Source organism: Ornithodoros turicata, chromosome 1 (assembly GCF_037126465.1).
Source record: "Ornithodoros turicata isolate Travis chromosome 1, ASM3712646v1, whole genome shotgun sequence".
Classification (NCBI taxonomy): Eukaryota; Metazoa; Arthropoda; class Arachnida; order Ixodida; family Argasidae; genus Ornithodoros; species Ornithodoros turicata.
In genome coordinates this window covers 229,194,765-229,222,214 of record NC_088201.1, presented here as the reverse complement: position 1 = coordinate 229,222,214, position 27,450 = coordinate 229,194,765, and the positions used below count along the sequence as shown (strand labels likewise).

At 48.6% G+C, this 27,450-nt stretch overlaps 2 protein-coding genes across 2 annotated transcripts in view; both read left to right on the top strand.

Moving 5' to 3' along the window:
- The first annotated feature begins 412 nt into the window (after nucleotides 1-412).
- Nucleotides 413-2,038, top strand: LOC135395801 (uncharacterized protein K02A2.6-like). Its single transcript, XM_064626893.1, has one exon. The coding sequence runs from the start codon at nucleotides 413-415 to the stop codon at nucleotides 2,036-2,038; it is 1,626 nt and encodes a 541-aa protein (XP_064482963.1).
- An 8,117-nt stretch (nucleotides 2,039-10,155) lies between these two features.
- The window catches only part of LOC135395795 (atlastin-2-like), a 47,280-nt gene continuing 29,985 nt past the window's right edge, over nucleotides 10,156-27,450 (top strand). The window contains exons 1-4 of the mRNA XM_064626890.1: nucleotides 10,156-10,340; nucleotides 12,509-12,699; nucleotides 12,787-13,102; nucleotides 17,187-17,466. Of these exons, the coding sequence (XP_064482960.1) occupies nucleotides 12,602-12,699; nucleotides 12,787-13,102; nucleotides 17,187-17,466 (694 nt within the window). The 5' untranslated portion in view covers nucleotides 10,156-10,340; nucleotides 12,509-12,601. The remainder of the gene's footprint in view (nucleotides 10,341-12,508; nucleotides 12,700-12,786; nucleotides 13,103-17,186; nucleotides 17,467-27,450) is intronic.

Sequence of the window (27,450 nt, the reverse complement as noted above, 5' to 3'; positions counted from 1 at the left end):
ATTCCTGATTGATGTTTGTGTGCTTCTAGTGCATTCGTCATCCCAAGAAAAGCGCTCTCTCGCAGAACGACAGGCCCGCCAGCGCCATTTGCGCGTTGCGTACAGAAATCTAGGGTGCTTTGGGGGGGGGGGGGGGGGGGGAGAAAGTGGCAGAGCGAAACGCCTAACAAGTAAAAGTGAACCCGGTCAAGTCCAGGAAGAGGTAGTCAGGGAAAAATTCACCTTCGACGTTTCTGAACTTTCCTTCTTGGGACACGTTGTTAATTGTCAAGGACTGTTACCGCAGGCATCCGCAATTGAGGCTCTGCAATGCGCTTCCGCCTCAACAGACTTGAAGTCTCTACGTTCTTTTCTTGGATTAGCAGGGTATTATTCGAAATTTATTTCGCACTACGCTGAACTGGTGGAACCGATGCCAGAACTCCTTCGAGACTCCAAGCCATTCGTATGGACGTCAAGTGCGGATGAAAGCTTCAAGAAAGTGAAGTCGGTGCTCAGCTCCTGTCCAGTCCTCCACATGTTTGACCCACGACTCCCTGTGATCGTGGCGACGGATGCTTCGTCTTACGGATTGGGCGCTGTCTTGCAGCAACTTAAAGGGGACCAGATTCGCACAGTTGCGTTTGCTTCTCGCACGTTGTCTCCCCTGGAGAGGAAGTATTCGGTTGGAGAACGTGAAGCGCTTGCTTGCCTGTGGGCATGCGAGCGCTGGCATGTCTACCTTTGGGGACGCCCGTTTACTCTGCGTACAGATCATCAAGCGTTAGTGACGCTTCTTGGGGCCCAAGGTACAGGCCACAGACCTCTTCGAATTTCCAGATGGTCTGCGAGGCTACTTTACTACAACTTCAAAGTTGAATACAAGAAGGGAGCAGAAAACTACGTAGCGGACGCTCTATCCCGGCTACCGTTACCATCACAGCAAGAATTTGAAGAGGAGATAGTGTGCACCGTCTCCAATGCGATCACCAAGGGAGAGCTCCAAGATGCTACTCGACTCGATCCTGAAGCCAGTGCAGTTATCAACGCACTTGAAGGAGGGTCGTGGCCACCGCGTGCTGAGATGTCTCGAAGCATGATCCCCTATTACCGCTTTCGAGACGAGCTTTCTGTTGTAGATGGACTGCTGTACCGTGGAGAACGCATCGTTGTTCCGCAGGCGTTAACATCTAAGATTCTCACTCTCGCGCACGAAACCCATCCGGGAATTGTGCGGACAAAGCAGAGACTCCGAGATCTCTACTGGTTCCCTGGAATGGACGCACAAGCTGAAAAGATGGTGCGTGACTGCTCTACCTGTCAATCCGCTGACAAGTCTGCCAGGACAGCGCCTTCACCTTTACACCCGGTCCCATTTCCGGCCAAGCCATGGGCAAAGTCAGGTGTAGACATCGTCGGACCGTTGGAGGACTGCCCTCACTCCTGTCGCTACGCCATTACCCTAATTGACTACCATAGCAAGTGGCCGGAGGTTTCGTTTGCATCAAATGTAACAACCGCCACAGTAGAAACGTTTCTCCGGCATGTTTTCAGTCGCGAGGGTTTTCCTGAAGAACTAGTCACTGACAATGGCCCGCAATTTGTTTCAGCAGAATTTAAAAAAATTCTTCAAGATCGTGGCATTCGTCAAACGACAGTTTCAGTGTACTACCCACAAGCAAATGGCCAAGTGGAGCGTTTCAATCGTGTTTTCAAGGACGTCATTCAAGTTGCAAAACTTCGTAACAAGGACGTGAAATCAGCAGTTCTCGAGTACCTCACCGTATATAGAAGTACCCCTCATGCTACCACGGGTGTTTCACCGTCAGTTCTCCTTCACGGCAGGGCCATACGAACTCGCCTAAATGTGGTGGGACTTGAAGGGCAGTCAGTCGACGTGGACATGCCGAAAGTCCGGCAGCGGGTGGAGTGTAAGCAGTCAAAGCAGAAGTTATACACTGACTCTAAACTATCTGCTAAGTGTCGAATATTCACTCCCGGTACCTACGTTCGAGTGCGCCTACCTGGTCGACGAAAGAAGGGGCATCCGAATTTTTAGCCGCCGTTGAAGATAATTGCTCCACGAGGACCACTTTCCTATCTGTTGGAGGATGGCAAAGTATGGCACTCGTCGAAATTTACGAAACACCACGGTGCAGAGAGGTTACCTGCCCAGCGTAGGGAGGAGCAGAAGGAACAGCCGTTCATCACTAGCTCTTGGTGGGCAATCACCGAGCAAGCTTCTTCACATCCTCCGCTTGTGCCAGAAGTACCAGCCCCCGGCACTGTTCAGGAACAAGAACAAGGGCCACAACTTCGACGGAGCAAACGCCAACGTACCGCACCCGAGCGCTACCCGGACAGTGGAAAGCCGTAGCAACTATTTGTGTTGGGTTGAGTGAACTTTCGTGTCTCTGAACTTTGTTTGTATTTTTGTTCGCACCAAGGACGGACCTCAATTTTTTTTTACGGACGGGGATGTGTGATGTCGTGTGATGTGGCACGTTTTGGGGTAGACCCATCGTCATTGTGATCGTGATTAAAGGAATGGAATGTGGAATGAAGGTGGTGGCTGCATGATTGGGACGACACCACAATCATCATCACCTTCAATGGGAAAATAAGTTAAGCGGTAATCAAGAAATACTCTTACAATTACAAGATTATATCAATTCAATGTATCAATAATACACTTTAAGAACTTAAACGGAGCACTAAGCCAGTAAGCCACACGCTGTGCGCGTGCTGTGCGGCAGTGCTCTCTGCAAAAAGAATGTGTTGAAAGCGGTTATATTTTCTTCTCTCAACCCGCGCAACGGGTACCAAAATCTAACCCGTGTATAGTGGACTTTCTCCTGTTTGACGCCGTCGCGGGTATTAATGTTCATTGAATTGCACCCCGCGCCCGAAGTACATCAGATACTCGCGGGAGATCAAAACGCGAGAACAAGTTAATGTGCCAGGAGGGACCAACTTGAGCAATCAGCAGAGAATGGGCCGCGGGTTTTGTTTGTTTTCCGTTCTGTTAAGCGATGTAATGGTAAACACTGGTGTATTCCTGACTGGTGTTTGGATGCTTCCGTAGTGCACTGTGATTTATAGTGGCTCGGACAAACAGAAACAGTTCAGACATATGATGCATTACCAGGGGTCTACCTTCATGGTAGAAACAATGAAGGACAACCCAGCAGGTTCCTCGTTAATTTGCTGTTTTGCATGTTTCGACTGGCCCATAGTACGTTGTAATGCCAGGTAACAGTGGGCCATCTCACTTTATCAGAAAGGAGACTCATTTTTAGGTTCCACTGGCACATCATCAGCCTCCTGTGGCCTCACAGTGTAAGGTGCAACCTGTTCGTGATCCTGCTAAGGAGCAATTATTTCCGACCCGCCATTCACGGTTTCCTAAAGCTTCCGAGGCAACGAATGATGCGCTAGTGCACGTTTAAAAGACTTCTAAATGTAGACCTTGGCAATGTCTACTGAACGTGTAACAATGCAGCTTTATTGCTCTGTGTAACGTAGTCAGGTTGCCAGTAGTTTATGGAGACTATGTAAGCCGTTAAGTGCTAGCTACCGACTGTCTTCCCGTCGTTAACCCCGTCCTCCTCTTCCTGGGCGAATTGGATATGCTTCAGAAACGTCTTGTTATACACTATGCAATCGTTCATGACTACGGGCACTGCGGTACTTTATCCCAGCAATGACGTTGTCGACGGTCCCTTGGGAAGTAGATGCCGCCAGTTCCGATCCAAAGGCATGCGAAAGTGTTTATTCAAGCCCCACTCCGTTATGACCGAAAGTTTCCGTGTATCTTCAGACTTCATCCTAATCCGGTGAAATCCTGAGAGCATATCTAGAGTTGAGAAAACTTAGCTGCCGCTCAGTGCAGCCAAGGCGTCGTCTATCCTGGGAAGCAGCTACATGTCGTACTCCGTCAATAAGTTGAGGTTGCAGTCATCAAGGCACATTCTCGTGGTGCCATCTTTCTTCTTTACAAAGGCAAGATGTGATGTACAAAGTCTTCTGCAAGGCTTTATAATGTTGGCGTCCAATAGGTCTTTGATCGTTACCTTAGCCAGATCACGCTGGGCGTCGATAACCTGCTGGGGAACTGGGCTCATGTTCGTGCTTGCAATGGCCGAAATATGAAGGATGAGCTGCAGAGGCAGCTGCATTCTTGAGCAACAGCCTCTTGACCGTTTCCTGTTCCCCGCTTGAGAGGGATGCCCACACATTGTAGATCGTGTCTTTGATTTTGGTCTCCTAGTGCGACGAACGAACGATTAGCTGGCGGTCAGAATCATTTGAAGATTTCAGATTATGAGCTCCATCCGCTTTGCTCAGTTCAATTTCCACAGAACTCGGTGGCCGAAATGTTGCGTTAGTACAAATAAACTTTAAACGTGTTTTCAGTGGCGTGGATGCATGAGGGTTACATGTGAAGAAGAAAGCGATCTTGGAGTGTCGCAGAGACGATTACTTCGCAAAGGTGTTGCTCAAAGAGGTCCCCGTAGGTTATCAAAGCGAACTTCGATGAACTGCCGAGTCAAAGGCGGAACTGCTTGAAAGCGCACCGTGCGAACTTTCTCTGATCTGGTACACTCTGCAGCGAACGAGTTTGTAGCCCGATTTATGACGGTCTTGGAAGATTTCAAGAAGTCATCGCCAAGAATCATCCTATCGTCTTCGAGATGATGGACGACGATGAACTTCTGTTGGAACCCTGTACCATTTAGTTCAGCTTGAGCCAGGGCTTCCTCTAAATTGACTAGGTCGATGCCGTTTGCGTCAACTAAACGGACTTGAAAAGGTTGTAGCGTAAGTTCAAGGTCCGACGCCAGCTTGCGTGTCCATTGGGCTCCTTGTAGATCCCGAATCGAGGACTGCTGTAAGATGTTCCAAATTTGTACATCTACTTTTTTTGGTACCCGCTGCTCCTTTACAGCAAATACGCTGTCCTACTCATGACTCCTCGCAGGTATACGAGGCATCTGTCTTCAGTTTCCCTGACGTTTCGATGGCAATAGCTACCTTGCCAGTCGAGGAATTGCCGAGACAAAGGTTCCGCTCCTTTCTTTGTGCCATGTTCTCTTCCGCAAGTTCTGTTGCCGCAAACATTCGAAACTGACGTCATGCATTCGGTCTTCCTCTGCAAGACCGATTTAGAACAGTCAAAAACATTCGTTCCATTCTTGATATCATTCTGCCTTGCTGGCAGGCAGTACGCCCTTCTCGTAAGCGAACCCCTCCCCCCCCCCCCTTTCATGACACGCGGAGTCAGGGAGGTGGACCATGTTTGAATCCGGGTGTTGTCTGGGTATTTACTTACTGGGTGTTTTTTGCAGTTCACAGGTCCGCCTGACGTCTACCCAGGCCGCGGAACCTCCCGCCCTCCCGAGCGATATGCCGCCACGCATTCATACAGATCATCCTCCAGTAAAACGTCACTTCACCAGTCCAGAAAGGCAAGGGTGTACCTCATTTCTCTAAAGTGCCATGTCCATACTAAACGGTGTATCTGTCGCCCGTTGTGGGTGCAACGTTCTAGAGTGAAAACAATACAGGATAAGGGGGCTAAACTGACACCGACGGTCGTACTCCGTCTGTGCCCCATGCGGGCACTTTCAAGGATTACATATCCTGCGCCGTTTGCATGCAGGGGAAATAATTCGAAAACAGATTTGTATTAGCCGTCACCTCCATTGGTGAAACTGGTTTCCCATACGTAGAATACTGCTTGAGAAAGAAGCGTTTCACTTTGCTGGTTCGAGTGTGTCCCTTCGTGTCTTGCTCGTAATGCTCAAGGGAATGGGGTGTTACGCAAGCGCCAGTAAATTATGCTGCCCTTTCTCTTCTGTGCAGGACAGCGAAAAAGTCACGAGGGAGTTTGGTTCCATAGACTCAACTGGAGAGGTATGTGGTAATAGCTTGGATCCACCGCGCTCCTAGTGGATTCGTCATCCCAATAAAAGCGCTCTCTCGCAGAACGACAGCCCCGACAGCGCCATTTGCGCGTTGCGTACTGAAATATATAGGGTGCTTTAGGGGGGGGGGGGGGGGGAAAGTGGCAGAGCGAAACGCCTAACAAGTGCAAGTGAACGCGGTCAAATTCAGGAAGAGGTAGTCAGGGAAAAATTGACACGGTTACAAGTGACCAGACAGCCTCATCATTATTCCTAGATGCTCCTAATCGTTTGAACCTCATTCCGACTACCAAAGAAGTATACCGCCTTGAAGAAAAACAAGAAAAACACGGGGACTTACCTACTTCACGCGAGGGTCGTTTTCGGTCCCCCCGCTGCTTCCGTCTCCGTCTATTGTTGTAAATTTCTTTTTATGTAAAGTTTCCGGGAACAGCTGTTTGCGCTGTTATAAGGCACCACAGAATGCAAGTGTGTTACACGGCGACTATAGATTGAGAGTTTGGGCAACAACGTGACGTGTGTCACATCGTCGGTCCTTTCATAGACATACCCCTGACAGCATGCCTCTCGTCGGTCGACCGGCACAGCTAGCAAGGTATACCTGATGATCATCATCACCTCCAATCGGTCAATAAGTTTAGCGATAATCAAGAAATACTCTTACAGTTACAAGATTATATCAAGTGTATCAATAATACACTTTAAGAAGATCAACGGAGCACTAAGCCAGTAAGCTACACGCAGTGCGCGTGCTGTGCGGATGTGCTCTTTGCAAAACGAGGGTGTGAAAAGCGCTTTGGTTTTCTTCCCTCAACGAGCGCAACGGGTGCCAAAATCTAACCAGTTTATAGTTGACTTTCGCCTGTTTGACGTCATCTCGGGTATTAATGTTCATTGAAGGGCACTCCGCGCCCGAAGTACATCAGATACTCGCGGGAGATCAAAACGCGAGAACAAGTTAAAGCGCCCGGAGGGACCAACTTGAGCAAACCGTAGGGAATGGGCCGCATGTTTTGTGTGTTTGCCGTTCTGTTAAGCGATGTAATGGTGAACACCGGTGTATTCCTGACTGGTGTTTGTGTGCTTCTCTGGTGCACTGTGCTTTATAGTGGCTGGGGCAAACAGAAACAGTTCAGACATATAATGCATTACCAGGGGTCTACCTTTCTTGGTAGAAACAAAGAAGAACAACCCAGCAGGTGCCACATTAATTTGCTGTTTTGCATGTTTCGACTGGCCCATAGTACGTTGTAATGCCAGATAACAGTGGGACACCTCACTTTATCAAAAAGGAGACTCATTTTTAGGTTCCACTGGCACACCATCAGCCACCTGTCGCCTCACAGTGTAAGCTGCAACCAGTTCGTACGCCTGCTAAGAAGCAGTTATTTCCGACCCGACATTCACGGTTTCCTAAAGCTTCCCAGGCAACGAATGATGCGCTAGTGTACGTTTAAAAGACTTCTAAATGTAGACTTTGGCAATGTCTATTGAACGTGTAACAATGCAACTCTATTGCTCTGTGTAACGTAGTCAGGTTACCAGTAGTTTATGGAGACCATGTAAACGGTTACGTGCTAGCTACCGACTGTCTTCCCGTCGTTAACCTCGTCCTCCTCTTCCTGGGTGAATTGGATATGCTTCAGAAACGTCTTGTTATACACTATGCAATCGTTCATGCCTACGGGCACTGCGGTACTTCATCCCAGCAATGACGTTGTCGACGGTCCCTTGGAGAGTGGATGGCGCCCCTTTCAATCCAAAACGCATACGAAGGCACTCATTCAAGCCCCACTGCGTTATGAACGCAACTTTCGGTGTATCTTCAGACTTCATCTAAATCTGCTGAAATCCTGAGAGCATATCTAGCCTATCGGCAATCCAGAAGATGTGGGTTCGAGTCCTACAGCTGGCTCACCTTTTCAGTGACTTTCATCTTTCATCGTTAATTTCTTAGGCAAATTGAGGCTTTGTATGTATTTGTCCCTTCTATATTCTTCCAGCCTCAGCACATCAGTTCGTTCATGTTCAGCATATCTAGAGTTGAGAAAAAGTTGCTACCGCTCAGAGAAGCCAAGGCGTCGTGTATCCTGGGAAGCAGCTACACGTCTTTTTCCGTCAATAGGTTGAGGTTGCGGTCATCAAGGCACATTCTCGTGGTGCCATCTTTCTTCTTTACAAGGGCAAGATGTGATGTAGAAGGACTTCTGCAAGGCTTAATAATGTTGGCGTCTAATAGGTATTTGATCGTTACCTTAACCAGATCTGGCTGGGCGTCGATAACCTGCTGGGAAACTGGGCCTGTGTTCGAGCTTGCAATGACCCAAATATGAAGGATGAGTTGAAGAGTCAGCTGCATTCTTGAGCCACAGCCCCTTGACCGTTTCCTGTTCCCCGCTTGAGAGGGATGCCCAGAAATTGTAGATCATGTCTTTGATTTTGGTCTCCTAGTGCGACGAACGAACGATTAGCTGACGGTCAGAATCATCTGAAGATTCCAGATCATGAGCTCCATCCGCTTTGCTCAGTCCAATTTCCACAGAACTCCGTGGCCGAAGCGTTGCGTTAGTACAAATAAACTTTAAGCGTTTTTTCGGTGGCGTGGACGCTTGAGAGTTAGATGTGAAGAAGAAGGCGATCGTGGAGTGTCGCATAGACGATGACTTCGCAAAGGAGTTGCTCAAAGAGGTCCCCGTTGGTTATCGAAGCGAACTTCGACGAACTGCCGAGGCGGAACTACTTGAGAGCGCACCGCGCGAACTTTCTCTGATCTGGTTCAATCTCGGCGAAGGAGTTTGTAGCCCGATTTACGACGGCCTTGGAAGATTTCAAGAAGCCATCGCCAAGAATCAGCCTATCGTCTTCGAGATAACGGACGACGATGAACTTCTGTTGGAACCCTTTACCATTTACTTCAGCTTGAGCCAGGGCTTCCTCTAAATTGACTTGGTCGATGCCGTTTGCGCCAACTAAACGGACTTGAAAAGGTTATGGCGTAAGTCCAAGGTCCGACCCCAGCTTGCAGTCCATTGGGCTCCTTGTAGATCCCGAGTCGAGCACTCCTGTAAGATGTTCCAGATTTGTACATCTACTTTTTTTGGTACCCGCTGCTCCTTCACAGCAAATACGCTGTCCTACTGATGACTCCTCGCAGGTATAAGATGCATCTGTCTTCAGTTTCCCTGAGGTTTCGATGGCAATAGAGGAGCTACCTTGCCAGTCGAGGAATTGCCGATACAAAGGTTCCGGGCACCTGATGAAGAAGTATCCCTGCTTTTTACAGTTCAAATAAATCTTCAATACGCTGGACTGGTTCCTTGACGGGGACGGCTCCGAACTAGAAACGAGAGAGCGAATTTTCCTGCGTGAACACTTGTTTGAAGCAGCTCGGCTCGGTCTGATTTGCGGCCCAAGTTCGTGCAACGTATTTACAAGATAGAAATATCAGAACCGCAACAGCTGGCTACAGGAGGTCTTTTCAAACGCAATCTAAGTCATGTTCCCCCCAGTCTCCCCAATCACCTGTCCCACGTCTCGTTCCTAACACATCGACGCTCCTTGCTTTGTGCCGTGCTCTCTTCTGCAAGTTCTGTTGCCGCAAACATTCGAAACTGACGTCATGCATTCGCTCTTCCTCTGCAAAACCGATTTAGAACAGTCGAAAACATTCGTTCTATTCTTCATATCATTCTGCCTTGCTGGCAGGCACTCCGCCCTTCTCGTAAACGAAACCCCCCTTTTATGACGTATCTTGAAAGTACCGGCCTCTGCTACGTTACACGCGGAGTCAGGGAGGTGGACCATGTTTGAATCCGGGTGTTGTCTGGGTATTTACTTACTGGGTGTTTTTTGCAGTTCACAGGTCCGCCTGACGTCTACCCAGGCCGCGGAACCTCCCGCCCTCCCGAGCAATATGCCGCCTCGCCGTCATACAGATCATCCTCCAGTAAAACGTCACCTCCACAGTCTAGAAAGGCAAGGGAGTACATCATTTCTCTAAAGTACCATGTCCATACTAAACGGCGTATCTGTCAACCATTGCGGGTGCAACGTTCTAGAGTGAAAACAATACAGGATAAGGGGGCTAAACTGACACCGACGGTCGTACTCCGTCTGTGCCCCATGCAGGCACTTTCAAGGATTACATATCCTGTGCCGTATGCATGCGGGGGAAATAATTCGAAAACAGATTTGTATTGGCCGTCACCTCCATTGGTGAAACTGGTTTCCCATACGTAGGATACTGCTTGAGAAATAAGCGTTTCACTTTGCTGGTTCGAGTGTATCCCTTCGTGTCTTCCTCCTAACGCTCGAGGGAATATCACCTATACCGGGTGTTACGAAGGTGCCAGTATCTTATGCTGCCCTTTCTCTTCTGTGCAGGACATCGAAAAACCCACGACGGAGCCTGGTGCCATAGACTCAGCTGAAGGGGTATGTGCTAATAGCTTGGATTCACCGCTCTCCTAGTGCATTCTCCATCCCAATAAAAGCGTCATTTGTAACTTTTTGTAACGGTTTCTAACAAAAACCCTGGCCCCCTTCCCGGACAATACTCCCATCTCCATAAACAGCGACCGGTTGTATAATCTCTCATTTACTTTGGCACTGATGATGTCTGTCGCATGACGGACGAAGCGTCTGAGTAAACCTTGTTATTTTGAAAGATGAAAGTCACTGAAAAGGTTAGCCAGCTGTAGGGATCGTGTTATTTTGTTATGTTAAGTCGGAGTTCTCTACTTTTTTTTGTCCATTTGTAATATACAGTGAATGGGTTAAGGATCAAAATGTAGGAGAAATGTCTCAGGGTGCCTCACGCGGGGGGGGGGGGGGTCACACAAATCACACAAAGGACAAAAAGTCCTGACGAAGGCGGAGCTTCCGCCGTAACGTAGACAACCCTTTTAGCATTCCAAGTATCTTAAATGTAAATAAATTATCCCTTTTTTTCTTACTTCCCGTACCTTCGTAGTCTGTGTTTCAATTTTCATTTCAGCTATATATATATATGACTCAGTTGTTCTACTGATCAAAGTAAAAGCGTGCGTGCAGAGAGACTACTACTGCGGTGCTAGAATTTTGTTTTTTATCGTCGATACCTAGTTACATACAATTTCCTTTGTAGCTACGTCAGGAGCGAAAGCATTACACAGCCACTAAGATGTGCGGCGAGGTACACTGTACAATGATGAAAGATGAAAGTCACTGAAAAGGTTAGCCGGCTGTAGGACTCGAAACAGCCTCAGAACCTCAATTCGTTTCGTATAGAAATTGCCATAACTTAGCTAAATGACAATTTAGTTGAACAATCTGCCATCGGCCTATATTCCGTGACAAAATGTTCCCAGATTCCTGTACACAGCAACTCGATAATCTAGGCTGAAAAGAAAGAGTGAAGACAAAGGAACCATCAAGGAGGCGAGCTCTCGGAAGCAGCAGCCCCTCTTTATTTTGGTTTTCGACGCGTCTGTCATCATTCAATGAAAATAAGAGACGCGGTCACGTGCTACGCAACATTCCGATACCTTCCGAACATTCCGACACCGATACCGGCAGGGATCGCTGGCTAGGCAGACGTGACGGTAGGAAATGTCACGTGGTTTCGTTACAAAGAACTGCGGATGCTAGTAAACGGTCAATAGGCAAACCAAAGTAGTGCTGGTCCAAATATATTTGCTATAAAAATAGTCAAGCATACATACATCGTTACCCACGGGGCGTGTTGAACTAGTTCAACGAGAACCCGTTTGGTTCGCAGCGAGCGCATAGCACCGGAGCTCAGGATAATGGCTTCAAAACAGGGGCGTCGCGCATTCCATGTATTGAATAAGGCGGTAAGCACACCAGTCCTTCTAGCCCACCATATCGTCGGTCCTTTCATAAGTGTACCCAATGCCTTTCGTCGGTCGACCAGCACAGATAGCAATAAGGTATACCTTATCATCATCATCACCTTCAATAGGACAATAAGTTAAGCGATGATTAATCAACAAATACTCTTACAGTTACGATATTATATCAATGTATCAATAATACACTTTAAGAACATCAACGAAGCACAGATCTATGAAGAACGCATGGATACCCACTTATTAATGGGCTATCCGAGACGCTTTCTTTTCTTTTCTTTTTTCATGACTCTCCCTTATCTGTATATATGCTTCGATCGTTATGGTGGAGGGATTAACATTATTTCATTCCCCATATCACTACCCGCAGAGGGGCATAGTATCACCCGTGGCGATGAAACTCCCCGTCCATTGTCCCGAAATAAAGTCGTTGAAGAGATGAAAGAAACTTGAACTTCGCATTAACAGAAGAAGATGTGTCACTCTTTGAATGCACACGTTTTGACGAATACGGCGACACCAAACCCTGACAGCATAGTGGAGCTAAAATGGGAGTTCATTCAGGAGTGTATGGGTAGATCAAGACTCCTTTCTTCGTATGCAGCTCCGCCAAATGAAGTAGCCGAAGTTGTAAGAAGCCTACCAGCCACCCCCTTATACTCGAACTTAGCTTGGGGATGAATAACACTCAGATTTATTTCGCTGCTGTTCTGGAGGAAGTTAAGGTGTGTGTTTTATTCAAATGCATCACAGAGCCCTTCTGAACAAGAAGCAAAGGCGGTAGTGGTACGCTCGGAGTCAGATCCAGAATATCTCCAACTACACGAAAAGGTGTTACTGGACATCATGGAAGCTCCAGGTGTGGCTGATCTTCCTGTCTCGGTTCTGTCCATTGCTGGAGGGTTCCGCCAGGGAAAATCATTTCTCCTGGGGTACATTGTAAGGTACGAAATCAAATGCAGCCGGCTTGCATTGAAACTATCCATTAGACGGGTTGCGTGCACTAACGAACTATTGCGTTGCATTTACAGATACCTAGAACAGCTTGAGAGTGGAAAACCCGCTGAGGGGATTAATACTCCAGACGCACCGCTGAGAGGTTTTCCTTGGAAGTATGGAGAGTCTAAAGTCACAACAGGAATTCTTGTTTGGGGCAAGGTGTTCAAGGTGACCACGAAGAATCACGGTCAAGTGGCTGTTATTCTTATCGATACCGAAGGAACATTCGACGACACGTCCACTGTAACTGGAAACGCCTCCATAATGTCACTAAGTATGATTGTCAGTTCAGTTCAGATCTACAACGTATCGCAGAACATCAATCAGAACGACTTGCAGCACCTGCAGGTAAGCATCCATGACGCCTGCTCTTATATATTTCTTGCTCGTACTCGCGTGTGTGCACCGAGTGCTTTATTTGAACTGTCCCCATACCAAAGAACTACCAGATGCACTGTCTTCCTTTCGACAAGGGAATCTTCCTTTGTCTTCCTTTATGTTCCTTTGTTGAAGCGCATCACTGACCCCAAACCTGCGACACAGCGAGACTTCCAATGTCCCACGCTTTTCCATATCACCTCGCCTGGCATTGCTTTGAGATGTTCCAGCTCATGTTTAAGTTACGCTTTAAACTGTACCGAGCTCAAGCATCTCTCAAGAACGCGTCCTTTATCTCGGTAACTGAGTTTGTACAAGTCCGTGAACAGCAGCTGAGTTCGTCCCCTCTCTCTACTGGAATGATGAAACAGCAAAAATTGTGTCCCCATAGTACATTTCTTGCAAGGCCATATATCCCAAAACTGGAGGCAATCTTTATCAAAGCATATTTGAAAAATCTTAAAACGAACGCGCGGCTTGGAATATCCATCACTGAATGCTGCTACGCCGATAAGCTGAAACCGTAAATACACCGACCGGAGCACAAGAGGAACAGCGCTCATTTCACGTCATAAGGCCACGAGCTTCGAAGCAACGGCGATGATTGGAGGACGCGCTTGCCAGATAACTGCTTTCCCGCCACTTCACCGCCTCAGCGTGCCGGACTGCGGGATTCAATGTGATTATGCTCGTCACCACTATTACCTACGGCGTTCTCCATCGACGAACTTGACCCACGCGATTGTCACTTCGGGCCATTTGCATACCGAAACTCTGCGATGGATGTTTCACGACGAGTGGTATTTTGAAAAATTTAACGGCTTTCTAACTAACGGCTAAATTGGCTAAAATAAACGGCTTTGGTGAGTTTGCGGTGACATACTTGCTTGAGCACGACGTACCCTTCACCACATGACAGAACTACAAGAACGACATTCTCTCTACGAAGGGAATTGACTCAGAACCAGAGCCGCTGATATTTCGAACAGAGACTGTTCTTCTTTTGGGAACCGTCTTCATCATTGGCATGGTACTTAAAGGGTTAGGTATGAAATGTTAAACGAGCGCAGAGGGTCATCCTTTCTTTTTCTTCTTCTTTCAGATTAAGACTTCTGATGAAAGTGTGGCCGTCAATTTGCCGAATAGGGCGAAAAGTTTTCATGTGTGCAGTTTGTTTCAGAGGCGAAAACTCGCATAAACATAGCTCTGCGCGTTCACCCTTAACTCTCCACTCCGGGTGTAACGAGGAGGAGATCATGCCACGTCACCGATGACGTTACACAGTCCTCGCGTTCTGGTTCGCTGGTAAGTGGGAGTCAGCGTCCCGTCCCTTCGCCGCTGTAAACCAGTCCTCCCAGTTCCCGCGGAGAGTTGGGGGATAGGAAGAGTGGCGGAATCATGACAGAGCCATGGCGGGCGGTATCGTTCATCAAAAGAAATAAAATAATCAGAAAGAGAGGGCGGTCTGCCTGCCGAGATGGGCGGCTAACAGTTTTTTGAAAGAAGTCATGCGGTTATAAATGACTTCTGCGCTAGTGTAAATGTTCGTTAAAATTACGGGTCAGCAGCCCGGGGGAGGACAGGTCCGTTTACCCTTTTACGGCCCAGGTGAATGGCCACTCTTTTAGAGTATGGAGGGAATTACGTGAATGAAGGCAATATTCCGCGAGACCTCTTACCAAAATGGGCGAAGTTCACGAAGAACGGAACGAAACAGGACAACAGGCAGGCATGGCCGGGAATTTTGAAATAAATAGGAGGTTAGTTGTCAAGTGGGGAGATTTTCAAAGCAGGCAAAGTACTTTTTTGTTGTCTAGTAACATATATATTTGTAACACGTAGTTCTGGCATACGATAAAGCAAGTATTAAGTGGTGGACATGCCGACCATAACGGTAGTGATAGATGATAAAGGGGATAGAGTAGAAGGAAGAGAAACATTTCTGGACATATTTTACTTGGGAAGTATTTCAAATGTGCCTTGTGATTTGTTCAGACCGCACGGGTGAAGGACGTCCAACTTACGTCTTACTTACTTGTTACGTCTGTCACGTGTGGATCGGACCCGGTTTCTAGATTACATAATTTAATATTGTCAAAATTGTTAACAGGAACATTAATGTGTTTGGAGACTGCTTTGAGGGACTCTGGCAGCTGTATGGCATAGAGCAGTCGCCGTATTCAATGCAGTATACCACATTGGGGCTTGTACTGTGCTTGTACTGTGCTCTGGAGAGACTGCTCTATGTAATGCATTGGTGAAGCCAGCCAAGAAATGAACGACGCTCTTACCAGTCAATTTCCCCAAAGAATTGCCGAACACTTTCGTGCTCCTGATCACAATTTTGACAACATTAATCTATATATTCCAGAAAGTGGGTTCAGATCCACACGTGAGAGACGTGATAGGGAGTCTTATCTCATATACAAGTTCAATGCTCTTCACCCGTCCGGTATCAAGAAGGCATCCTGGAAACACTTCGGAAATAAAATATGCCCAGAATTTTTTGCTCCCACTATTCTCTAAACACTGTTAAGTTGTGCATGGCCACTACTTTTTACTTTCTTTATTGAATGCCACACCTCTGTGTTACAAATGTAGATGTTACAAAAAAAGCAAAAAAAAAAACGCTTTGCTTGCTCTGAAAACTTTCCTTTCTTTAGAAACACTCGCCCATGCCTCCCTGTTGTCATGTTTCGTCCCGTTCTTAGTGAACTTCGCATTTTTGTAAACGGATCTGGCGCAAAGATCGTTCACATAATCCCCTCCACACACTAACAAAGCTGCCATTCGACTGGCCCGTAAAATCCTGAACGGACCCTTTATTCCTCTGGGTGGTTGACCCAGAATTCCCAGGAACATTTAACACTTCATACATAAACACATGTCTAACCCTTTAAATACCATGCCAATGATGACGACAATCATCAGAAGATGAACAGCCTCTGTTCGACATATCGGCGGCTCTCATCTTGAGGCTCATCCCTTCATACTACCTGATCGGTTAGCTGGATTTTTGCTCGTCTACGACCTTCTGTACAGGGTGTCTTGTTTCGATGCAGATTTTTCATGAAAACTATAAGGGCTATAGACATCCTGTTTTTGGCCATCTCTTGCTCAATCGTCAAATGGCTAATTACCTAAAAATCGTTAATTAACTTTTTAATTATAAAAGCTACAAGGCCGTCGCAATGAGGACATCTTGTCCCTTCGGTCACCTGATATCGTTACCGTTGTCAGAACAGAAGTCCGCCGACAGATCACCCGAAAAAAAAAATATCATAAAAGAACACAATTCTTTCATTATTTTGTTCATTGCACATCTTCGAAGGCGCGTCCTTCCTTCACCAGCAATGTGAGAGTGTGAAGGAGCATATTGCTGACTCTTGCGTCCTGGAAAAAAAATTAAAAGAACATAGAAAATGCAACCCAAGATAAGGGCAGTTCGGATAGTGTGAGCCGATCATTTTTCCTTTTTTGTGTGTTTCGGCAAGTTCGACGTATGTGGCGGCACCGTGCTCATTCACCCTCTCACCTTGAAGGTGAACGGAAGACGCTTCTTTGAAAATGGGAATGAACAACATAAAGGGTGTTTTTTCACGAATTTGGTTGCGGGCGATCTATCCAACGGATTTTTGTTCTGTAAAACGGTAACGATATCATGTGACCGAAGAGACCAGGTGCTCCCATTGGGACGACCTTGTAGCTTTTATAATTAAAAGTTAATGAACAATTTTTAGGTAATTACTCATTCGACTGTTGAGCAACAGATGGCCAAGAACGTCCTCCGTTCCGAGAGATGACAGAGGTGAAAACAAGATTTCTGTAGTCCTTATCGCGTTTCTTTTATGAAACATCTGTATCGAAAAAAAAAAGACACTCTGGATATCGCTTCCATATCAATGTTCCTTGAGGTTCCGACGGGTTCAGCTATCCGCATCTCGGAACGCCTTTTGCATACCCGAAGTAGTTAAACATGTGTTCACAGCATAAACGGAAGCCGCAGTTTTCTTCACCCCCCCCCCCTCCTTTCGTTTTCCCCCTTTCTTTTCAGTTATTTTCGTCTTACGCTCGTGTGGCCCAAGGTGAAGGTTGTGGACAGAGCAGTAAACCATTTCAGAAGATGGTGTTCCTCGTTCGAGATTGGATGTATCCAGATGACCACCAGTACGGACTGGAGGGTGGTAACGCGTTTCTGAACACTTGGCTAAACAGAGGAGGCCCATCGAAATGTGCAGATCATATCACAAGTACATTTGATAACATCGAATGCTTCTTGATGCCTCATCCCGGAGACAAAGTAAAGAAGTCGAGCTTTGACGGCAGGCTTTCAGGTATGCATATTTCTTATATATATATATATATATATTCCGTGTAGCGCCGCGAAGCAACTATGGTTATGAACGCCGTCGAGCACCGGCGGCACAGTACAGCAGAGAAGCAGTGGAGGACAGGGGGTTAGTGTGAGTCCTGCGACCACTGAGGGACCTGTTCCGACATTCGTCCGGCACCGCTGTGGAAAATCGAGGGAAAACCTCAGGCAGCACAGCGGGTGCGGTGATTTGCCACCCGTGTCCCCTTCCAGTCTCAGCGTGGAGGGCGGTCACGCTGACCGCCACGCCACGCGGACTGGTAGGTATGAACAAAGTGCATGAATGAAAGCATAAAAATCGTAATTCGTTAATACATTAAGAAATAATATGTAAAATGTCGGTCACATTGCTGACAAAAAGAATGTAGCGTAAGGTGATACAGACCCTGATCTCTCCACAATGTTTTTCCGCAGTGTTTTGCGACAACATTTCCCTTTCTATGCGCGATGACATGGGTTCTGCTTTTTCGCGTTGAGCGAAACACACAGCTCCATATTCAAACAACAACTTTATTACGAGATGATTACCGAGGAGTTCCATCGCCAGGGGCGATACTGTACCCCATTGCTGGTGGTGATGCGGGGAATGAAATTGTGAGCCCCTTGACAATAAAGGTGGAAGTCCTATGGGATCCAGACAGGTGAAGAGATCTTTGAGGGCAGAGTGTTCGTGGGTTGGATGTGGCCAGGGACCAAGCAGTTTTGCGAGAGAGAGGGGCGAGAGCCTAGCTGGTTAAGGGATCCGGAGAGTACGGTTCGGGAAGGCTCGTAGTGTGGACAATGAACAAGAATGTGCTGTAGATCGTCTAGAGCACAGGAGTGACTGCAGTGGGGAGAGTCAACTTGCCTCAAGCAGTAACGCCACTGTGTTGTGAAAGCCACATCGAGGCGCATCCGTTGGCATCTTGAGGAGAGATATGTCGAGGAGTGCTTCAGCCGAGCGCTGGATCAACTCTGCTCAGCATGGCTGGGGGAGAATGTCACAGGCCCATTGACGGGTAGCCAGAGGACTGACAAGGCGTCGAATTACGGACCGACGATCTCCTCCAGCGCAATACGCGTCCGTCTCCGAGACGAGAGAGCTGCTTCGGCGTGGATCTCGACCTGTTCATTGCCTTGGACACCGAAATGGGATGGAACGTATTGGATAACCAGCCTGTGCCCTGCTTCGTAGAGAACTTTATAAGCCATTAACACATCCATAATCAACGGTGCGGATGAGCTACGGATGCCACAATTTTTAATTACTTTCAGTGCAGATGCTGAGTCAGTGAATAGGACCCAATACCGTGTGGTAAAGTGAACCATGTGCTGCAGGATGCCGACGCGGACTTACCATTTCGAGATGCGCCATCGGTTATACTGCGGCAGATGTAGAAAACTTCGAGTCTACCAGAACTTAAAAATCGGCTCGAAGGACTTGAGGGGCAACCTGATCTCTGCTGTGCCGGAGGTCTTGAAGACCTGCGAAGGTGGGTGGCACAGGCAGAGACCAGGGGGCGTTCGGCGGTGTGACGTCACTAGCTACGAAGCCAGTGAGAGCCTGGCGTGTCCTCTGCGCTACGCGATGGAAATCACTTTCAGGACGATACCGAATTTTCCTGAGGAGGAGGTGACGGGGAACGTGCGCACGCAAATGTAGGAAGTGTCGAGCCGTTTCACGCTCACGAGGGACATCTGTAGAGGAGGTGGTGTTCCTCTACGTGAGTCCTGACCGGCAATAATGGAATGTCCCAGCGGGCAGGTGGACGTGGCCTCACGCTAGGACGGTGCCGGTAGAACTCCCGTGCCAGCGCCGTAGCGCGTGGCAGCAGAGGCACGTCTCCGTCATCACACACGGGCCGCCACATCACTCCCCCCCTCAGACGCGGAGCGGTGTATAGCTAGCGGTTGGGGTCCGCGTCGATACATGAAGAGGAGGAAGACTGGCGACACGTGGAACAGGGACGGCTGGTCTCGCGTCTCGTACTGAGTGGGCAGAAGTGGCGGGATGAACGATGCGGACAAGAGCTGGCCGGGAGGGTTCCAGGGGCGGGCCGAAGTGGAGAGCAGAGTAGGCAGGTAGGCTGGACGTAATGCAGGATGGGGCGACAGAACCGCGACCGGTTCGTGAGCGGTGAGCTCTTAGTGTCGCCAAGGAGAGTGCCGGGGAGGACCATCGCGAAGCACGGGGAGACCGGGAGTAGAACTCGGTGGCCTCCGTGCGGCTGGATGGGCTGCCAGCAGTCTGTATCGAAGCCTGGTGGGAAGGCAAGGCCGGCAGGGTTCTTGGGACTGGCATGACGATGAGGATGGGGCCATGCAGCCGCAGCGGCGTACCGCGACCGGTATGGGAGCGTGATGCCCGTGAAGGTGCCGCTGGTGAAAGCCCGAGGAGTGCCATCGCGAAGCATGTGGCGACGTGACGCATAGTGAGAGACCATGGCGATGCGAGCTGAGTCGATGAGCGAGCTGGGTAGAACCATGGTGTTGCGCGGCAGTGCGTTGCGATGAGTGGAGCCGCGGTGAATTGACGTCGTCGCCTAGCGGTTCCTCGGTAGAACGATGCACCGTACCTTCGGAGATGGCTTCGGAGGTGGGCTTGCAGAAATTTGGGATGGTGCTAGGCCGAATTATGCCGAACATGGCGTTCGTTGTTCGGGTCTCCAAATGTAGAGGAGGTGGTGTTCCTCTACGTGAGTCCTGACCGGCGATAATGGAATGTCCCAGCGGCAGGTGGACGTGGCCTCACGCTAGGACGGTGCCGGTAGAACTCCCGTGCCAGCGCCGTAGCGCGTGGCAGCAGAGGCACGTCTCCGTCATCACACACGGGCCGCCACACATCCACCGAGAGTTCACCAGCTTCAGCTAGGACATGCCGTGCTTCAGCAAGTCTTGGAACTCCAAGGCAGTGACGAAGGCTTCAGCCAAACAGGGTCCGAAGGGTGTTTAACGACGTTGTAGAAACCCCTATGCAAGTTTGGAAGGCTGTAAAGCGCGGCCACCCTAACCAAAGCCGCGTGAACGGCTGGAAGGGAGCGTTGATCACAGCCCCGTCCTAAGCCAGAAAGATGTAGAATTGGAGGAAGCCATCGCTAGACTTTGGTTTCAAGGTGTTTAATGTGGCGAGCCCAACGCAGGTTCCAGTCCAGGACCACACGAAGGAAGCGTTGGGAACGCACAGGATCGAGCTTCTTTGCACCTACCCAACAAGGGAAATTAGTCATAGCCTTGTGAGTGAAAGAGAGCTCGACGCACTTTTCAGGCACCATTCCAGGCCCGGTAAGGTACAGATTCACATTATTTAAGGCTAGCTGCAAACGGCACTGAATGGCTGGTCGTGACTTACCTACTGTCCAAAGGGCAACGTCACCGGCTTACACAAAGGATGCTATCTTGTGAGGAATTATCGATTTGTGATCTGCCATTAGCACATTAAAGAGTGTAGGGCTCAGAATGCTTCCTTCGGGTACACGTGGAGCACAGCGTGGCGCAAGGCGTGTGGCACACAAACGTACGACACGGTATCATAGGCGCGCTTGATGTCCAGGAAAACCCATACTACGATCCGCCGATGAGCACGAGCATGTTGGACTGTAGAGACCAGGTCGAGAACTGGATCCATGGAGCTTCGGAGACCACGAAATCGAGCCGTTGCTTGAAGCAACACACCTTGTTTGTCGAAGCACGCAAAGCAAATACGTACATGTGGGTAAATAATAATAAGAATAAGAACAAGTTTATCCACACTACTGTGGAAAAGGGTAAGCAAAAGGGTGGGGAGGTGGCTTTACAAGGCTCGCCCCTTCAGTACAACAGTGCAGCAACGAAAATGTAGTGTAACTCGCACTTAAAAAAAAAATGATAATACAGTCGACCCCCGTTTATCCGGACTTCATTTATCCGGATCCCGCGGTATCCGGACAAAAGGCACGGGAACAGATTTTCCTCCATGTATTTTGTTCTCGTTTATCCGGACTTCAGCTTTCGGACTCGGACAAGAATTCCAGGGAGCAAAAGTAGAAAATTCTTGTAATTCAGCTTCAGTTATCCGGGCTACCGTGAGTAATAGGAGACGCTGACCCGGCTTCGTCACCCTTTTCGCTGTGTTTGGGTTATTCCCGTCACACGTCAGCGACCTACATTCCTCCGAAGGGGGCACAACTGTGCAAGATGACCCCCTTTTCTGTTTGTGTGCGTTCGGTCACGTTGACTGGTCGAGTCATTTGGAAATATCTCGAGCAACTGTCCGGTTCTAGAGGGGGAAAACTCCAACCCGAGGGATGTCGCCTGATCGCCCGCCCTGTGCTCCGAAACGTCGAAGACTAGGAATCAGCTTCGCCAGCAAGACAGTGATATGCAAGAGGGAGAAGGACAACCCTCACCTGAAGTTGCCGGACATTCAACAGTGGGCAAAGTCTCAACTTGGTCTCGACATTCCGAAGTCTACGATGCTGGATATACTCAGCCGTTCGGACAAATGGCTTAGCGCAGACAAAGAAAACGTGAACGCCGTGCGGGGGCGTTCTGGACTTGAAGGAAAGCTGGAGGAAGCCCTTCTAACATGGTTCGGGGATCTTCGTTCTCGTGGGGCACCGGTTAACGACATGATGCTGATTGAGAAAGCCAAGATTTTCGGCGCTAGACTTGGTAAGTCATTCCGCTTTTTTTTTTCGATACTCAACAGGTGCTTCGTTGCACGTCACGCTTTCCATCACAACCTTTAACGTATGCGGAATTTCAGTGAGCACGTTCTGTTCTTATATGTGCACCAGACGCGTTCCAGTTCTCCAGGGGCTGGGTCCTCTTCAAGCAGCGTCACGAAATTCGCCAGTACACCACCCATGGAGAAGCTGCGTCTGTTGACGAGGCTGTTGTGGAAGCGGGGAAAACAGCGATGCGACGTACCTTGCAGAACTTCAACCGCGACGATACGTACAACATGGACGGAACCAGCCTGTTTTACAAGTTGGGCCCTTCATCTACGCTATCTACCCAAGCTGAACCAGGAACGAAAAAGTCGAAGGCACGAATTACCGTCGCTTTGATCTGCAATGCTTCAGGCACCGACAAGCGAAAGCCAATCGTCATCAACGACGCAGGACGTCCCCGCTGTTCTGGCAAGACGTTTGATCCTTCTGTGTACTGCGATTACTACCACAACAAAAAGGCGTGGATGGCTACTGGTGTATTCCAAACGATAGTCAACGACTTGGAACGTGACCTTCGCCACAGGAACCGACGCGATGTTTTGGTTTTGGATAACGCCACGTCTCACAACGCAACTGGACTAGAGCTCACCAACTTAGAGCTTTGTTTTCTACCAAAGAACACGACAGTCACCTCCAGCCGCTAGACGTGGGCATCATCCGCTCATTCAAGTCGGCACACCCCAGGTACTTAGTCTCTCTTTTCATCGAACGTGCCGAACAAGGAAAGAAGATGACAGGCGGTTATTCTCGACGCCATCCGCATCGTGCCTGGAGAACCGTTTCAGAATCTACCGTTGTGAATTGCTGGAATCACACCGGCATATTGGGAGCGCCTGCTGCTTGCGACCCCTTGGCCGATGAAGACATTCCCTAGCAGAGCTACGATCCCTGATGCAGCTGCTCACTGCGACTGCCGTACACTCTTAGAAATGATGGTGGTGATGGTGAAAGGGCTTGCCGTTGTCGGCCTCACGTATGTGGGCAACGTCACGACTGACGCCCTGGGGAAATGTGCGTCCTGGGCCGACTTCTAGGGGAACTGTGCCGACATACGTCTGAAAGCGTCTGTCTTAGCGTCTTAGAAATGAACTTCACCGCAAAGCACGCTCCTAGCCAACCATAATCTCGAATGATATCGTTATCTTCCCTGATTTGCTGAAAACGGGAGGCGTACGCCTTTCTTGTGACAATTATGAACAGCATAAGTGTCACAAAATAGGCTCCGCCCCATGTTTTCAACAAATCAGGGACGATAACGTTGTCATTCAGAATGATGGTTGGCTAGAAGCGTGCTTTGCGGTGAAACTGATTTTCAAGAGTGTAGATGATGCTGCGGTTTCTGACTACGTTGACGTTGATAAGGCTGATGACAGGTGTGCAGCTATGACTGATGACGATGTGATTTCTGCTGTTGCCTCCGATGATGTGCCGCAAGACGGTGCCGATGACGCCAGTGAGAAAGAAGGCCCCGTTGAGGAAGAAGCCCCCGTTGTGACCGTTGAGCATGCGAGATCGGCATTAAGGACTGCACTGACATTTTGCGAGCAGCGCAACAACGTGGCTCACGTCTATACAATCAGCAAAAGTTTGCAGGAATTGAGTGCCTACACTACTATGAAACAACTGTCATTGACGGGCTTTCTGTGTTTTAATTAAACCTTGCTCTGTAGGACGTTTCTATTCGGTCGTTATATTTATCCGGATGCCCCGGTATCCGGACGATTTCGTCGAGAACGGCACCGTCTGGATAAACAGGGGTCGACTGTAATAATGATTAAAAAAACATCACAATTATAATCCTCGATAGAAGAGGCAGGACGCTGACAAGCTGGTGCGTGTTCAAGGAGGTGAACCTAAGACAGGGATGAAGAGACGACACAACAAATTCATTCACTCACATATTCATACAGATACATATATTCATGTATACACATACATACACCATATTCATACACACAAATTCATTCAAAAATTTGTTGTATCGTCTCTTCATCCCTGTCTCGGGTTCACCTCCTTGATAGTTATAAGTATAAAGAACTCAATTCACATACATGACATCCTATCATACGCAACATACTCCCAACGCACTCCGCAAAATTAGGCCAAAATTACAGTCACATTAGTGACACCATATCACATAAGTGCATAACGTAGCCATACTCGTACGCACAGAGAAAATAATCGAATATACCTTTCTTACTGCTAGAGACTACGTCGATATTAGCACTATGTCGCATTAGCACTATGTACTACGTGTATGCACTACGCGCATCACCATAGATATCTTAAGGAGCATGCTAGAAGCAAACCTCCGAAACTGGGACGTACGGACGAGGGGAGCGCCATATTGAATCCAGTGGCCCCCAGCTAGCTATCAGGAGGAGATCAAATAAGAAACGGGTGACCGGCTGTTCTATCCATCTCTCAGCATGGGTGTTTGCTGCTGGGGTGTCACCCCAGTGGAGAAATGTGGCACCCCGGTGTTGCGTAAACTGTGCTTAGGTTACACAAATTACTGTATTACTGACATCATCTAGCTTTAATTAAGATTTTCATACTTACAAAGTTTTCTTGCAATATGATTGACTTGTGCTGAACTGGTGACCTAAACGGAATCGCGGCTTATTACTCCGATGAGCTCAAGGTAACGTAAAGTCGCCCCAGGGTACCGAGCAAAATAGGAGCACATTCTTGGTTCTGGCCAGTGGCGTATCTAGGGTGTGGCAGGTGTGGACAGGTGCCATGGGCGCCAGGTGAACAGGGGTGGCATTATGTGGTCGGGTGTGACTGTGCCAGGTCGGGCACTCAACCTGGCACATTCATAAATGATCTAAAGCACCCGCCATTAGAGAGGTTGTAGTGTGAAACCTACTGCGGACCACACGAAAACGCATCCCCAAGGACATCATGTTAACCATGTTGCCATGGGCGCAGGTAGCTCTAGATACGCCACTGGTTCTGGCAGCTGCGGTTGATTTCGGTGATGCATTATTTGTGTGTACAGAGGTGCAGTGCAATGTGTGAGTGTGCCAGAGAACATGTGAAAATGTGACAGTGCCGACGTTACATGGACTATGTTACCTAGAAGCGGTGGGAGCGATGAACAAATGATGTGATGCAAGATACCACGGACAGAGTACACTTTCCGTGTGAACTGGTACAAATTATGTCTTCTTTTATTACTACATTTGCCGAACCAACTTTTCCTCGCAGCAGGCTACAAAGATTGCTTTGAAGACTTTTGAGTAGTCGCGCTCCATGTTGTAGACGTTCTCAATAATTTTATCGTAGAGGGCGTGCTGCCTGCTCATACGTCGCCCACGTCGGAGCAGTTGAATGTGACGTTGTGCGTACTAGAACAGAAACCAAAAGAAATCAAAGCAAACCAACTATTTCCAATTGAATATTGGTGTTTCCGCTCCCTTTTGTCCGCAGATATCGTTATAGGCGGGTTTCACTGTCAACAGTTCTCAAAATTTGTTATTGGAGGGAACCCGTGACCATGCCAGAACGACTTCAAGGAGTGTGCTTTTAGAAGCTGCTGTGTAATAGTGCATCAGAAAAAGTAGCTATCGCACAATTATTTATTTTATTTATTTATTGGTTTGTTTCACGATGGCTTATTTTCGTTTATCGCAAGCTAGTGCTTGAGCTCAGTCGGATTCACTGAACTTCATGAGCGTTCTTCACCTTAGATGTGCCTTGTGGTTTAGTAAATATGCTCGACTCGATGTGTAGGTGGAAGACCAGCCCTTATGTTCCACGTGCTCCCCATAGTTTCGGAACGCAAGGCAAAAACATCAAGGGACCTACGTGGTGCGGAGGGATCGCCGATATGAGTTGTCGCTCTAGTCAACCGATGATCACGATTGCTGTGAATCTGCTCTTAATATTAAGCGTCCGCCACAGGACATGTCCTGCCAATGTCCTGCAATATTGACGCCAATCCCGTTGACAATGATGAAATGCCTGGCATGGCCGGCTGACACGGCTGACGAAAGGCGAGCCGCAAGCAAGGCGGAATCTCATGACAACGTTCGTGGAATACGTGGGTCCTGCGGAACCCCGCCTGGTAACCACTCGTGCTTGCTACAAAATAATGGGACAGTTTGGACTGGACCACACCTGACCGTTTAATCCCCACGTATAACGCAAACTCCGTGCCTTCGGCCCGTGCGTGTTTGCCCCTTCACCTTCGTCTTTCGACTTTTCTCGATATTCTCCACTGCCCACTCCGTTTTCGTCATTGTGCTCCTCCAGCAAGTAGAGCCGTTGCGCTGGATGGGTGACCGACAGCTTCTGTCGCTGATCATCAGCGTGAAGGTCTGCGCAATGCTCTTTCGCACACGGCCACTGAGCACCCGGACTTTCGCATCCGGCCACGCGCTCCGGTGCACGGAGACCGCACTTAACTGCTGTCTTCCACGTTAACGAGAGATACCAGTAGCCTTGTCCAATGAGCAGGTCTCCCGGTAGAACCCAATGGGACGACCTGGTGTGCCTTCGTGGGCAGAGTTCAGCTCGTAGGTATTCCCTCTTGCAGTGTTTCCAGAATCTATCGATATGTTGCTCTTGAACTTGCCCCGTCTCTGTACGGTCAACTGTTCTGCTTCCTGCTTCAGAAATACAGAGGAATGCTGAAGCTGATATGGGATAAAGGAAGCATGAAGAAGACCGAGAGACACGGACACGGAACACGACGTGTGTCGTCTTCTGTGTCCGTGTCTCTCGGTCTTCTTCGTGGATCTATGCCAGCTCGCCTGCACCGTTTCCCTTGTTTCATTGGAATAAAGGAAGCCTCACTATAGGATTCTTGGTGAAGCAGTGTCAACGCATGCCCGGCAAAGTTTCGTGAGGCTCAGCAGCCACATAGGTCTGCAGCATGCTGTGTAGTGCTGTTGTCCGGATGCCTCGCTACCCTTTCCTAGGACGGCCTTTAAACCATGGTTTTAACTGTACAAATCATCTTCTCCCACCTTCCAGCCGGGCGAGTGGACACTGAGTTTTGAACCTCCAAGTGACGCGCAAAGTGCCGCCAGGACAGGCATGCATTGTGGAAGCCGTGGGGCAGGTGAAGGATTGGTTCGCTTAGTGATTCTTACACTCGAGAGCTTCGGAGTCCCATTAGTGGTGTTCAAGTTAATGACATACGAAGGGCGATACCAGGACAGCCCTAAATCATTTAGTTAAGTCCTAAAGGAACTGCATGCTGAGTGGTGGGGAACTTGGTATCCACATACGCAATTCTTTATCTG